This window comes from Cyanistes caeruleus, chromosome 1 (assembly GCF_971803275.1).
Source record: "Cyanistes caeruleus chromosome 1, bCyaCae1.hap1.1, whole genome shotgun sequence".
In the NCBI taxonomy this organism is placed as follows: Eukaryota; Metazoa; Chordata; class Aves; order Passeriformes; family Paridae; genus Cyanistes; species Cyanistes caeruleus.
The window spans coordinates 121,726,699-121,742,128 of record NC_141701.1 but is presented as its reverse complement, the minus strand read 5'-3'; the positions used below and the strand labels follow the sequence as shown (position 1 = coordinate 121,742,128).

The window sequence follows — 15,430 nt, the reverse complement described above, 5'->3', positions numbered from 1 at the left end:
CTCTTATTTGAACAGCAGGAGGGATTCATCTCCAGAAATGTTTGCCAGGACTGTGCATGTGTTGAAATTTGTCACAGAAGAGATCAATAAGTGGGCACTGCTTGAAAAGTAAATCACCTGGGGAGAGCCAGGGAATTGTCATTGTAGTGGAAGTATCTCAGTAGAAAGAGGTATCTGTCCCTGTTCATTAGAAAGGAAAACGAAGAGGGACGGAGGGAATGAGGAGGGTGGATTGACTAATATAAAGAATAACTGTGGGGGGTTAACTCTTCCTGTTTGTGCTGTCAGAACTCGTGCTTTGAGTTAATTGATGTCTTTGGGGACCCCAGAAGGAGGCAACAAATTGTCTCCTCGTTGTACCAAATTCACTGACTTGACAAAGTGGTCTGCTCAAATGCAGAGGCTGAACATTAAATGGAGCTAAAAAAAGATATCTGCATTTGTAGCAAATGCACTGCATTAGAATTTGAAGAAATGTAGAAAGCAGTGAAATGTAAAAATTGCTCATATTATTTCAAGGAATTATGTATGAATACAGCAACGAAAAACAGAATAAACCCAGCTGATAAACAACCACTGAGATCCCTTAGTCAAAGCCTATTTAAAAACAACAGGGCTCGTTCCATTAATTTCAGTGGACTTGCACTGGGGAACTTTATTCGTGGGAGGGGTGAAGAACTGCTTATATGTCATGAATGAAGGCTTTCCATTCTGGGCAGTATATCCAGCAGATTCAAGAAACTCACAGAATTTTTTTTTATCTTGTTACTCTATTTTGTTATCATTAGGGAAAGACAGAACAGCATGTAAAGATGGAAAGGAATGGAAATAACATTTGTGAAATCTAGTGGAATTTAACTTATTGAAAGTAGCAGGGATTATAAATTTTATCTGGATTTTTTAGAGAATTTAATTTTAAAAATGTTTGTTATCCATAACTTCTTCAGAGTTTGTGTGTGTGAAACTGCACATGCAATAAAACATTTTATGACTGCTGGGCAATAAAATTCCACTAGTTCTATACAAATGTACTGTTTGGTGAAATACAGCCTGTGGAGAGCAGGAAATCCCAAAGCCATGCAAATTTACAGCTATAGAACTGGCATAACAAAGGCTAATAAATGGAACTAATTCTCAGAGTCTCGAGACATTGTCCAAAATGGGAGTTTGATTTCTGAAACTTAAACAACATCACAGAAAGAATACTGTTCTTCAGCAGTAACTTTGTTAACCATGACTCTGCCCTTGTGTTTCCTACATTCTTTTTACTCTCCAGCTTCTTCAATATGTGAGACAAGACTCTGACTGACAACAGCTTTATTCACTGCACAGCCCCTGGAGAAGGTTCATCCTGCAAGTAACATTCACACTCTGCACGATGAGAAAAAAGGAGTTTACTGTACTGTGATTGTACTTAAATGCCTCCAAGATGTTTACGGAAAATAATGCCTTAAGATGATTTATGATGACTGAAGCTCACGGTCCAGCAGGTCTCTTGCTGTTCCTGCAAGTCTTTAAGCCTGCATCATAACTCAGGCACACTATGCTGTGTGTTCCAGTATTTGTAATTTGTATTTTGTAAAATTTTAAATTTGTAATTTAAGTATTTTTTCTGGGGGGGAATCTTGTAATGGGAAGGATATCAACAACAAGCAACACTTGTTTCAGTAACAAGAATTCCACATGGACATTTTTGAGTTCTGTTTTATTGAACACTTAATGAACACCTGGCTATGCTCTGCCTTAATGATTTTGTCATTAGTTAAGAATTTCTAATGAAAGTAGAAGGAGTACTTCTTTTATTTTATATTTGACAACCTGAAGCCTTTCAGAGAATCAGATACAAAAGTGTTTTCTGGAAAATAGAGAGCAAATTTAGCAATCTTTTCTTCTCTTTCCTCATACACATCCAGAGTAAAAGAAGCAGATATCCTATGTGGGTTTTGTGCTCCTGACACAGCCTGAGAATAAAGCTTTTGCATGAATTCACTTTGTAAAAATCATTATAAAAGAAAGTGTCTATGTATAGACTATTGAAGACAAGGACTTTATCTGAGCACTGTTGATATCTCTGCTGATAAACTGATACTGCATTTCTTGCTACCACTTTCTCTTAAGAGCCATAATAGACCTGTACAATCACTAGGAAACAAAAGTATCAGATAAACAGTTCTTAGTATCTGTCTTAAATCTCTCCCTAATTGACCAAATACATTTCAGTACTAGTTTAATTTGGTGTCTGTCCAAAGAGAATCAAATATCTATTCAAAGCCTCAAGAGGTTAAAAGAGATCTAGAAGTTGGCAACCAGCAAATGATCCCATTCACAGAAGGTGGTGTGAGGTGCTGCCTGGTATATGTTTGCCTTTTCCAAAAATTGGTACCCTCTGGCAAGCAGCAGCTATTCTTCTTCCACTGTATTGTTGCCAGTACCATATTTTATGTAAAGACAGGTATTACTGTGGTCTTTCTTCTACTAGCTCAGAAACCACTAAGTAATATTTGCCTCACTGTTCAACATTTTGCTTGCTCAGAATATGGTGATAGATGAAGAAAGACATGAATGGCTTCCTGGGTGAAGCAAAGTTGATTTAAAATGAGCTGAACCTGCTTTTGGTGGATTATACCTGGCATGGTGGAGAAAGGTGCAAGGGAAATACTTCTAGGTCCTGTCTTTTGTTTACCTTCCTGCACTTTTGTCCTAGGATGCTTGATTGTTGGGCTTGTTGGCTTGTCCCAACTTTGTCAGCGTTCTCACAGACTTTCCTTCAAAACAAATGGCTCAACAAGCAAGCAGGAAATAAAGAACATAAGCAACAAGAAAATGTATGTCTTCACCCTTCAAATGATAAGCCACGTTGTCCTGAAAGTTTACTTTGTAACCCTGATTAAAAATTGCATGTCTGAATGGTTGTCTGTGGGTCCATTATGCATGCTCTGCTTAATATTCTTCTGGATGTCTTTGTGAAACTATTATCCTGTAGCATTCAAGTGTGTTTCATTCCAGCAGTGCATTAAGTAACATGACTGACGTCTGTCACATATTTGTTCTCTTCTCTCTGAAAACATACCTATGTCTCACTCTATAAACTCCCTTCAATCAAACAACTCGTATCAAAGTTATTATAAAAGGGAATTCATCTCTCCTACACAAGGATAGACTGATTATTAATGCAACCAGCAATGATAGTGTTGTAATACCTGGAGGCTGCTTGACCTGTGAGCAATTGTTGGCCTTGCTGAAGATAATGGGTGGGCTGGCTTTTGGAATGACTAGAAATGCCAAGCTATTTTATGAAGTAAACTGTTCACACCAGTCACAGAACTGCATGAGCTGCAATAGAGGAATATCCTCTCAGGCAATTTTACTGTTGCTCCCTACACTTAACATGGAATGTGCACCATACAAAATTGTGATTTATGGGACAGTCACTCTGCATTTTATTTTCTTCTCTGGAACAGTAAGAAGGCTGTTGATGGGACTGATGGAACATGCAGGTACTATGAATTTTATTGCTGGAGGTTTGCATAGAACTGGAGCAGAAAGCCAAGATAAGGTCAAGAAACAGGAATGGTGTTGCCACGTGAGGAAACAGGGCTCTGAGAAGGGAAGCAGACTCTGGAAACAAAGTTGAAGTGAGGAGGAGTTGGCCTATTAGGCAACAAAATACTTATGATGAAGCAGCTGAATGTGCCTCGGCTTAAGCTGACCAGCATGTTGTTAAATGGCAACAGATACCAGCCACCAGTTTTATCTGTTCAGTGCCCAGCTAACTCATCTTCTGGGCTACAAAAAAGAATAGATATTCATAGTTGTTTTTTTACTACCCTTCTGGCAACCCTGTCATTCTATCCAAGTGTCAGCTGCCATATATATTTTGCATGACTGTGTATCGTGTCAAGGTCTGTGACCTTGCTGTTCTCCAATCTGCTGAGCTCCTCACTTTGTCCTCACTTTCACAGAAATGTATCAAAGAATCAAGACATGCACCCAGCTGAAAAAGCTCTTACTGTTTCCTTATTTTAGCTTGTTTCTGACCACTTGTTTCCAATCTAGCCCCTGCCAACTGATATATACCATGACTAATGAGCTACAAAGACATGCTATGAACTTTAAGACTCCTGTAATAAAAAATCAGTGGGATGAAAGGGATAGGCTTGTCACGTGAAATTCCAGCTTTTAATTCTGTGTAATTCCTTGATATATCAGTGATGGGCCTGAATCCTCATTGTGGGTGGGACTGTCCAGGAGACTGGATAGTGTTTCTGAGCCTACCAGCCAGTAAGGGACAGCTCACTTTGGGCAATAATATGTATGAGCACAAGAAATAACAAGAACTGTCTCTCAGACAAAAAATGTTGTTTGGTGACTCTGTCTCTGATAAGAAAAATTTCTTTGCAAACTTGCTTATTGTATTTTTTTAAATTTAAAATTAGATTAATATTTAGCTAATTAAATATACATGCTCCTTGGACCTGAAGACAAGCACTAAAGATGATTTAAAAGATAGTGTCTGATATAATTTAATGTAAACACTTAATTCTTAAAAAAAAAAAATTAAAAAGAACCCAAACCCCCACATCCCGGCACCCTAAACAAGAGAAGGAATTTTGTTGTGAGGATTTTTTTGTATACACACCGGTTGCATGGCTGCAGGATGGTTTTAACAGGCCTTTCCCAGTGGTGGCCTCCAACTGGCAAACAACAACAACAGTTAGATATCAGTCTTCAGTGTGCTAGAGTGCTGTTTTAAAATTTCTGCTTGCTCCCACCAGAAAAACAGAGAGCTGAATTTTCCCTTTACCACCTTAGAACAGTTGCAGCAGTTAAAGGAAAGCGTTTCCCAAGAAGAGCGCTTTGAGGGCCGAAAGGTGAGGTACAGAATCTACTGCAGTCCCTGGTTCTGACTTTACTTACAGAGACTCAGTGGGAGCTGTGGTACATGTGCTCTGCATGTTCCCTTGCAGTTCAAAGCATGAATGAAATACTCTGCTTCCCTGACACTATTATTCATGGAATTACCTCAGCAGTGTGACAAACCTGTAGCACTTAAAAAGGCCTGTGCATAAGGGCAGTGTTTTGGGTCACAGATTTTATCACATCTAATAACTGTGGATAAGACATTTATCCCTTTGAGGCGCTGAGCTATGTCTTGTCTGGTGAGTCTGACACCGGGGTCCCTATGACCTACAACCAGTCATCCATTAAATCTAATTTCTGTGAGATTAAATCAGGCCCTGTGTTCTACCTGAATATTGACTCAGTGCTAAAAAAATTCTCAAGTATTTTTATTCCTTAGTAATTGTTTCACTGTTGCAAAGTCTGATTCAAAATGATGTAGACATCTTGCAGGATCTGCCCACAGGAATCTGATTAAATTCAACATCACTGCATGCATAGTCCTTCTTCTCTGACCTAGCAGGGAAGCTTAACTTCAGGCATAAAGCAGTTCTTGCCCCAGAGGGGCAAATTCTAAGTGATATCCCTGCTGATTAATTGAGGACACAAAACATATAGATGAATATAAGTAGAGAAATCAAATGGACACCTACTGCAAAAGCAGGCTGTTTGCATAATAAATAGTTGAATATATGAATAGCAGTAATTGCAGACTAATAGGCCTATCATAAGACTTTCAAAGAGAAGGAGATATTCTAACTCTAGCTCTAAAAAAATAAAATAAATGCTATTAAGGAGAATTCTAATCTTGAAAAATTATTTAGACTGAAGAGAGAAAGAAAGCTTTTGGGTGAATTTTGGCTTCTTTGTAACTAAAAAATAATGCTGTATTCTGTAGCAGTATGGAAGTATTTAGCAAGTAGAGCATAGTCCTTGGAATTGCTAACTGCTTCCAGTTGTCATTGATTTCAGTGGGAGTGCAGACTATTCAGAAGAAAAAAAATATTTAATATCTTTTAAAAACAAAGTATGTTCTGGGGAGACTTTTCTGTTGTTCTCAGCCCAGTGATGCAGGAACGTAACCAAGACCTGGTTATGATGTGTGCGAAGAATCAAATCATGTGGCTGGTTGGCTGTGCCTGTAGGAGCTGAAAGTCCAGCTTGTTAGCTTTTTCTAAAGGTCTGTATGAAGAATTCTTGTTCTAGTTATGTGACTGGGAAGATAACTTCTAAAACACTATCCATATTTTAAAAGGAACTCAGAGATTGCAAATATTGTATCTGATATTTTGTTCTAGTGTGTGCCTTTTAGCAGTTACTATAATTTTCATGCCAGCAAAAAACACATATTAATTACTGTTGAAACTAGTATCCCACAGTATTAATATCACTTTAAATGCTTCATAAATAGTAAGTATTGAAGTTTTTATAGAACTTCACATGAAAACAAGCTTTCAGTTGTCAATATGCATTTAAATGAACTCCTAATTCTGCATCAAAGTTTGGCCTGCTGGAGGGTGGGAAGTGCCAAGGGAGCAGTGGCAAACCTCAGAAGTCAAGGGAATGGAGAAGTCAAGTGTCATGACTCAGCTGTTCAGCCAGTCAGTACCATCAAAAAGAAAAATCAGCCTTTGTCCCACCCCAAGCTTCCTAAAGATTCCATGTACTGTTGGAAGGGCAAATAAACACAGTCACTTCTGTCATAAACAAAGCACATAAAGGGTGGGGGCGGGGGAGGGAAGTTGACTTGCAAAAATTGAGAAAATAAAGTCAGTAAATGAACTCTTGCCTAACAGCTGGAGGTTCTGATCAAGATCATGAAGATCTCCCACTGAAATCTTCACCAGTCTTGTGACAGAAACTAAGGCCCTAAATGTCATGAGGTTAAATGAGATCTCCAAAAGTGATTGGTAAGTTTCAGTTGCTTAATATCAAAATGCCTTGTAATGTTTTGCTTTCAGTAGAATACAGAACATATTACAACTGTAAATTAATGTTTGTTTTATATTATAGTTTGTGTTACTTATTGGTACATTTTAGAAATAATTGGGTAAAAATTGTCTATATATACAGAATTAGATGATATTATAGTAGGCTGTAAGCTAAGGAAATATTGCCTCTTCCATATTTTAGAAGCTATGCTTGTATTTGCTCTTTCTGAATTGTTCAAAGATGAGCTGCAGAGGCTGCCAAGGATGGTCCCCAATATAGGAAAATATGCATCAGAGCATATTTCACCCTTACTGCCTGGCATAGTACAACATGCCAGAGTGTAAGTAAATTACATGAATAGTCAAAACCATTCCTTAAAGTACAGACTGGCTGACAGAAACTGCACAAGAAGTTTACCCCTCACACTAGCTGTTTGTTGGTGTGTTAGAAAATCTTTCTGGGTAAATCTCATCTGCAGGTTTTGAGCCTTAAAAAAGTAGTTTGCTCCTTTCAAAATTAAAAAAAAAAGATACATCCATCAGACTTTGTTAATGGTTATCTAACTCCTGCAGTTGATCCAGCATTCTTATTTCTTCTATATGACTATGGACGAAAGTATCCTGCATGTAGTACTTGATATTTCTCCATCATTCTCGCTAGAAAAAGTGCAATTTAAGAGAATCATCAAGCTTTTTTTAAGTAATTCTCCTTATCCGGTGTGCTTGGGCAAATAATGCACATTTTCTGTTGATCAGCTGGTACTTCAGAGTGCCAGCCAATTTCTTACTATTTTACTGACATTCAAGTTGTTTTATTCCTCAGATTTCTTGTTTGTGTCTGTAATTTCTTTCACAGATTTATTGTGCTAAGATTTCCTCCCTTTCATTAGAGTCACTTAGTCTGTTAAAGGGAAACAAAGTAAAAATGTGAAGCTGATGAATATGTGAATATTGTTGCTAGACATTACCCTTAATATTACTGTACATGAAAGTGGAGAGATGCGGTGAATAGGATACAGAGGTACTTGCAACTCATTAAACTGCTGTGTGAGACTTCAAGGGTAAAATAGTTGTAGCTTACAGCTGTTAATTTTTGTTCCTTTGCGAAGCTTTATGCGCAAGCACAAAGACACTGTGGCCTTGGAGTACTGTAATTGAAGATCTATTGACAGTATTTTAAAACCTTGAGGTTTTTCATGCTGGTTTGCTCACCTGCAGTAAGTTCCAAAGTCTTAGAACAAGTGCAGCTAAAGTATTCATCAAAGCAGGGTTTTGTACACATGAGGCATTTTAATTCTCTGGAATAGCTCATTCAATAAGTATTTTGAATCAGAGATTTTATTTACTGTGTGACACTAAGCTCCCAGGATAGAAGAGTGGCTTGGTAAGCAACACGATTTTCCTGTAGTCTACAGATTTCTGCTGTGCTAGTGAGGGGTAACAGCAATTCTGCAGTTTGAAAGTAGTAGCAAACTTAGCTTTGATATCACACTGGGTTTACACAGATCTAAGTGCTTTTGTTAGCTCATCTGTTGTGTGTTTTGTGGTGATGTTGTCACTGTGTTCCTACACCATAATTTGATTGAGCACTGCTACTTTATCATAGAAGAAACTGTAAGGTTCAGCGATCCACTGCACCACCACTTCCATTTTCTCATTACAAAAATTGACCTTCTAGCTGTGGTTTGAAAGGGCTCAGACCACTGTCATTCAGGCTTCAAGACTGGTGAGCAGTAATAATAGTATAGGAAGTAGGAGCAATAGCTGTAGCAGCCTGGCATTGTGCTCCCTTCCTGGAATCCATTTTGAATTTCACAGTACAGGCAGCGGGTGTCCTTTACTACCTCCAGCGTGCATTGTGTTCTCCTGTAATCCCCTACTTGTCATTAAATCATTTAAATGTATTAAGGCAACACACTGCAGGAACATTTTGCCATGTTCCTTTTACTTTGTGGGTGATTTTCCTAAACCTGCTTCAACAGCCCAGAAATAGCACAGCACTGTTAAAAAAAAAAAAAAAAAAAAAAAAGAAAAATTATACTTGTTTAAAACAAACTGATCTACTGAATCTATCCCCAAGCATATTATACACCATGCTGCAAGACATTCCTGCATGTGGGTGCCTAAATTTGCAGGTAAAAATATGGACCCTGCTACAAAAGGTCCAGCACCTCAGTGACCTTGGTCATGGGCTTAAGAGAGTAACTTTGCATTCCTCAGTGTGGAAATTCTTCCTTCTGTCCTTTGCAAATGCACTTGGCAGACCTTGGATATGACTGCTGTGTTCTTGGGCCATACATGGTGCATGAACCTCTCTGAGTTTGCTCCCTGATATTTCTCATTTTCCACTAAAGCACTTCTGCAGGATTAGGGGAATGCATACCCTGTCCACTGCATTATAGCTACATCAGATTTGGATTGTTCTACACTGTATAACAGGTGCAGAGGCAACCCTGCGTATTGTGAAAGAAGGAGTTCAGTCAGAGTTTGGGTAACAAAAATCATGGACTTTCCACTGAGTAATGCTTAAAATAGTTTTTGAGCAATTAGTGTCTTTTGTATGGAAGCAGCTGAAACATATGATTTGGTTGAAGTACCAAAGAGGGGGATTGTTTTTTTTACTCTTTCCCTTTCCCTTTTCCTTCCCCTTCCTCTTCCCCCATTAATTCTTTAGCCATAACCCCCATTATCTAGCAGAAGATACAGCAGACATTTTTCATACACACTGAATGTATGCCTGTTCATAGATGCCAAATAAGAAAGCAAAATAAGTTTGGATGTTGTCATCTAGGTTAAGCCATTGGGGTTTTTGTGAAAACCTCTTTTTTTTTTTCCCTCTCCTTAAAATTACTTAATAATGCACAGTGGTTAATAATAAACCAATTTTGCCCGTAGTATTTGCTTGGGCAAGCTTCTTACTGAAACCTCTGATTAAATACTGTAAAATATTGTACTGTAAATACTACATCAAATGTTCAATAAAATCAAGTACTATTATTTATTCATTTTTGTTATGTTTGGGGTTTGCTGGGTTTCATTATATCTGAGACATCACCTTCATTGATGTTTTTCTAAAAAGATTGCTTTTATAGTATGAATCTTTTCCACACATTCATGAAGCCCTACAGGGACAAACACCATACTAATACAGATGGATTCAAAACAAGGCTCTGGTTCTAGCAACTTTGGGGTTTCTATGACTTTAGGATCCAAACCTAGTTCAGATTTCAGTGAATGATTTCAGTAAATTATTGCTGTATTACAATACAGCAAAACAAAACAAATCACATTTGAAGCATTCAATAATTTTGCAAAGTCACAGGCTCTATCTATAGACTCTGAGGCTGAGCCTAGTCACCAAAGTCTAAAGTTTTCATTTTCTCAGCAGGATAGTAGTGCTGTTTAAACATAGGAACTGTAAATTGAATGTAAGATGACATGAGTTCTCAGAAAACCACTTCTGTTCAGCAAATATTTGCTAACCATTTTGGATTTGTGATGAATTTAAGTATGTGCTGTCATGCTTTCCCAAGTGTGGACCCTTGCTGCTGGCCAAATACGGGTTCTCAAAATATGCGAGTCTTGTAGTTATCTCAATAAATTTTCAGATGTCTAAAATAATCCTAAAACTGTAATAAGACATGCCCTAGCACATAAAAATCTGCTTTTTACAAGGAAAATTTGAGCAATGTGCCATACTTTTTGCCTATTTATTTGGACTGTCACATGGCTTGCAGTGTGACTGTAATCTAGCAGTAGTTACTATATTCACATGTTTCAGCCCCTCTTCTGATCCCTTCCACATGCCCAGTGCCAGGGATGTCCTCTCAGTCTACTCCCACATCTTATCACCTCTGCCCCTCCCCAAGACAGAAGTTCCTGTCCCCTGAACATTTTGTTTACTCTGTAAAAAAAGGTAAAATTAATTGTATTTTTTAGAAAGGAGGTGATAAATTTATCATGTAAGTGGATCAAGAGTATAACGTTTCAAAACATGGAGTTATTTGAATGTAAGTAATTAATTTTTAGTATCACTTAAGATGAACTGTTAAAATCATGCTACTGCGTATTTGCAAAAGTAAAATAGACAATATTTGTTAAATGAGGCTGGTTGAATAAGAAAATAACATGATTTCCTGAAGATTAACCTGATATCCGTCTTCTTTTTGTAAATTATTTTCCCTTTGGGATTATTAAAATTATTCCAGAATTTAGAAAAAGAACTGATGAACCCAGAAGATGTCATACATTTCAACTTAATTAAATATGCACCTGGAACCCTTATCAGACACTAGATGTTCTTGGTTATAGTTTTGTTGATTGCCAGATTCAGATACCCAAACTCGTAAGTCAATCCTTCAAAACATTGATAAAGTTAAAAAATATGAAAGAGTTTGAACTTGCTTTCTGGTTTAGAAGTTCATAGTTTGCAGTCTAATAATGTTTTCAAATTTTCTCCACAAATATGATAAGTAAAAATTACTTTCTGCTGGGAAAGCTTGTTTTCTTGAGAAATCATTTGAGAGCTGAAGTTTAAAGAATTGCTAGAGAAACCCAAGAGAGAAATCCTTTTGGTGGAATTACTGTTATTCTGTTCAGAAATGTTGTCATCCAGGCAAGCAGCAACACTAATTCTTTGTGATTATTTTACTGAGCTGTCATCTAAAACAGTCTGCAGTTGTTGAGAAAAATTTGTACAAATTGCTTGATGAATTCAGACTAATAATGCACAAGTTTTTCCTAATATGTTGCTCTGTGGTTAGTGGATATTTGCAGGCTTTACAAATGACACTGTCACTTTTTCCACTGAGGATTTCTCTGCTGAAAATACTCCTGACAGGAGCAACACTGGTGGAATTTGCAATTTGACACCTGACAAGGTTGTCAGCATCAGGGGCCTTGTCTTGGGCCTGACATGAATGTAAGAATATTATCCAGTGAGAACTGTGAACTTTGCTGAACTGATCTATCTCCATTATATCTTCTTGAACCCCAAACTTGGCATGTTATCAACTGAGAAAAGCAGCTAGCTTTTACATGACTGACTGCATGTAGTATTTATCCACACTTCTTGTCTTCACTGTGGGCTGATTCAACAAATGAATAAAGTAACAAAAAAAGGGAAAACCTCAATGGTCACTCTGAGTTAAAGGGTCCTTCATGAACCCATAGGTCTTGTGTTTTTTCTGCACCCACAACAACCTACTATGGCTAATGCTTGACTAGAACAGATGTTGCATGTATCTGAATATTTCATGTTCAGTTAAACTTCCTGTGGAAGTCACCAGACCCCATGGGCTTTATTGGGACACATTGATACTCTTCTGATAATTGGTAATGATCCTGGAAACAGTGGGGCAAAACCAGAGTCTCATGATATATTCATAGCCAAATGTGAATCTGGCTTTTTCTTGCTATTACTTCTGTTTATGTTGCTTGTTTCATCTGTTCCCCTTCAGGAGAGCTAGCAGAGTCACATAGGAACTGAGAGTCTCTCCCTCTGCTGATTTTGCAAACAAGAGGAAGAACATTTGAAAATGTCAACGCCATTCATATCTAGAAGTCAGGCTGACTGCTGATTGGTTGTTATCATTCCATGGAAGTCTGTGATGCTGAATATATCAGGCTTTCACCCTGAAATTGGCCTTACTTTGATATTGAGGCATCTTTTCCTCTTGCCTGAGAAATTTGTAATCTTCCCCCACCTGTAAGAAGGTCCCATCATACTTTACTGTGGAGAACTGGGAGAGTCCATGGGAAACACAGCCAGCAGCAAATGTGTTCACATTTCATTATGAAGAACATATGAACTCTTTGTACCTGACACTTTACACTTTAGGGGGACAACATGCTCCCTGGCTTTGAGAAAACATTGTTTCATGTTCCAGCTCTAATCAGCCTTCTCTGCCCTCTCAGAGAACAGAGAAGTTCATTGTTATATGCAGCTGTCATTTGTTCCATCTCCTTGCTCTTTCTGACTTCAATATCTTTGTGGTATTTAGTGAAAGTAATTTTCAGTTAGAAATCTTCTGCCCTTTCAGTAAGTGCAAGTATAGCACTTCATCAATGGCCAAAGAATTCCAAGCTATCTGGGATGTATCAGGACAGTTGATAAAACCTCACAGAGCAACCTATGATAGTACATCCCATCATAAATAAAAAAAAAAAAACAGAAAGGGCCTTTGTCAGTGTTTATCTGTAGCGCTTTTATTCTTTGCCCTTGATTTCCTCTTCAGAAAATTGATGCACCCTTAAATTGAAGCAGGAGGCTTGACAGGTGATGGTTAGTGTGATAACTGCTCAGATTTCATCAGCCAGTGTTTTTCTGGTGGTGCAATTGTAGGAACTTTCAGCTAGATTACCTGTCATCCACTACATCAGATAAAAGAGGGAGAGTTGAAAGATGCGGTTTTGCCACTGTACCTTATAGGAAATGAAAAGTGTGGGTGAGGTAACAGTAGCTGAAAAGAAGTACAATTATTTTCTAATCAGGCTATTCCATCAAGAATGTCACTGCTGAAATTTGCAATCATTGGGCAGAATCCATTGTTAAATTTGCATTGTTAAATTCAAAAGGGGGAAAATCCTAAAAGACATAGTCATTCTTACTGTAGGTATTATCTCAAACACTACTTTTGACTATCCATTTAATTCTTCTGTATATGAAAAGTGCAATCTATTTTTAGACAGAAGAAAATGTTCCTATTTTGAGTGTATGTCTATATTCTTATTTCATTCTACTTATTCTGATGCTAGGTTGTTGGTTGGTTTTTTTTTCTTCTGAACTTCTGATAACTCAATTGCTTTGTAAAAGGTTTTACTTATTTTGTGTTCATCCAGGTAATATTTTTATTTAGCAACTAATGCATGCTACCACTACCTAATATTAAAGGTATATAATTTTGTCAGTACTCCTGCACTGTGAAAAAAATTGGACTGTTTTTTGTCCACCTGAAACCATTGAATTACAAAGGTGACCTGAGTTTAACTAAATTTAATTGCACTTAGTAAATTTTCTATACTGACTTAATTCTGTGCTTTAGCAATTACTTTTCCGTGCTGAATTTCCTAATTATAGAGAGACTTAAATATATTTTGTATTATCTATGCTCTGATTTATCTTGGTTATCCTCCATAATCTATTCTTCTAGGTAGCTGAGGTCTGCTGTGAGTTTTATTTAAAATTATTACATATGCAAACTCTAAAAAAGAATAAAATAAAAACATTACCACCAGTTTGTTAACTATCACTATTCCCAATACTGCAGTTGAAAGTCTGTCACTAATTCTATTATAAATGCTTATTTTTCTGAGGCTTATGCAGTTTAGCTGTGAAAATTCTCTCTTGGGTGAGACTTGGCAGCTGAAAGTTCATCATGTGACTGCAGCAATTTGTTGCTATTGTTTTACCAAATATTCTCAATTTGTTAGAGATTTGTTGACAAAGTTATAAGAAGAAAACAATTTTGTAAAATGCCGAAGACTAAATATACAGTCTCATAATATTTCCTTTGTGCCCTTGTTAAAAATAATTTCACATATTAAAATGATTCTGAGAGAGTTGTAGTTTTGTTTCTTCCCCCTAGATGGATAGCCAATGACACTGAAAGAGCAAATGGATTGGAAAACTCCATCTTTGGGAAGAAGTGGTTCTTTGTCTTTGTCACTATTTCATCCTCCAAATGGTTTCTGTAAAGGAATGTTCACCCAACGTGTCATTGCTCATGCTAGAAACTGCTACAAATATTATTCATAAAAGAAAATAAGGTATTTTTTTACATATCCAGACTTGAAATAAACACATTTGCACTTTAGGTGTGATGAATGAAGAGCCACAGTGTCTTTTCAATGCAATGGTGAAGGAAGTTCCTGAGAACCATGGTTATCTCTGGCCATTGCAGAAAGCTGCTCATGCAATCCCTTTTCAGGCATTTCCAGTTCAAAGGGGTGCTTTGTACACACATGGGGAATTCCTTCATGAGAAGCAATTGCAGCTACTGGGATCTCAGAGAGGGCACTCAGCTGAACATAAGCTTGCACTGTAAAAAAAAGATGATAAAAACTAGGAGAAGACTTGCGGAACAGAAGGTTAAAGGTGTGCAAAGTTTGCCTGAGGGAGACAAAGGAGATTCACAAAGCCAAGTCTTTCTATTGAGGAAAAAGTTAAGATGTCAGTCATTCACCTTTGTAGGTTTCTATGCAAAGAGGAGATTTGAATAACAGGATAAACAACATTATAATGACTTTTCATAAAGAGATTTTGTCATTAAAAAATAAAAATAAAAATTGTGGTGGGCTTTGTGATTTTGTAACATCAAAAGTTGATTTATTGTCCTTCATTAAAAAAAAGGCAAAAAAATAGCTTAAACCAGAGATGTAGGCTACAATTTTTCTCTGTATGCAATGTTTCTGCATGTAGAAGATATTTTTATGAATTCCTGCTGACTTTTACTCCTTTAGGTAATAGAGGCAACAGCTGGGCCCATGTTTTTCTCACCTATATGTAGAAAAGGTGGGATCTTTCATTTTCCATATACATCCTTATTATTGTTTTGACCAGATTTAGTCATGATCCATAACTTCATGTACAGCAGCTGTCA

At 37.3% G+C, this 15,430-nt stretch overlaps 1 protein-coding gene across 8 annotated transcripts in view; it reads left to right on the top strand.

Annotated features, from left to right (window-relative positions):
* LOC147655869 (uncharacterized) overlaps nucleotides 1-15,117 on the top strand; it is a 46,084-nt gene extending 30,967 nt beyond the window's left edge. For 3 of the 8 annotated variants that reach the window (XR_015277376.1, XR_015277375.1, XR_015277371.1), the window contains 4 exons: nucleotides 16-170; nucleotides 1,277-4,871; nucleotides 6,696-6,809; nucleotides 14,417-15,117. Coding sequence is in view for 2 of the 8 variants with exons in the window: in XM_086854517.1 (XP_086710643.1) it covers nucleotides 16-108; nucleotides 1,277-1,292 (109 nt within the window). In the remaining 6 variants the exon portion in view is untranslated. Of the gene's footprint in view, nucleotides 1-15; nucleotides 171-1,276; nucleotides 4,872-6,695; nucleotides 6,810-14,416 lie in introns of those variants that run through there. The other 5 variants (XR_015277380.1, XR_015277377.1, XR_015277378.1 and 2 more) reach the window with 2 other exon arrangements.
* The last annotated feature ends 313 nt before the right edge of the window (nucleotides 15,118-15,430 follow it).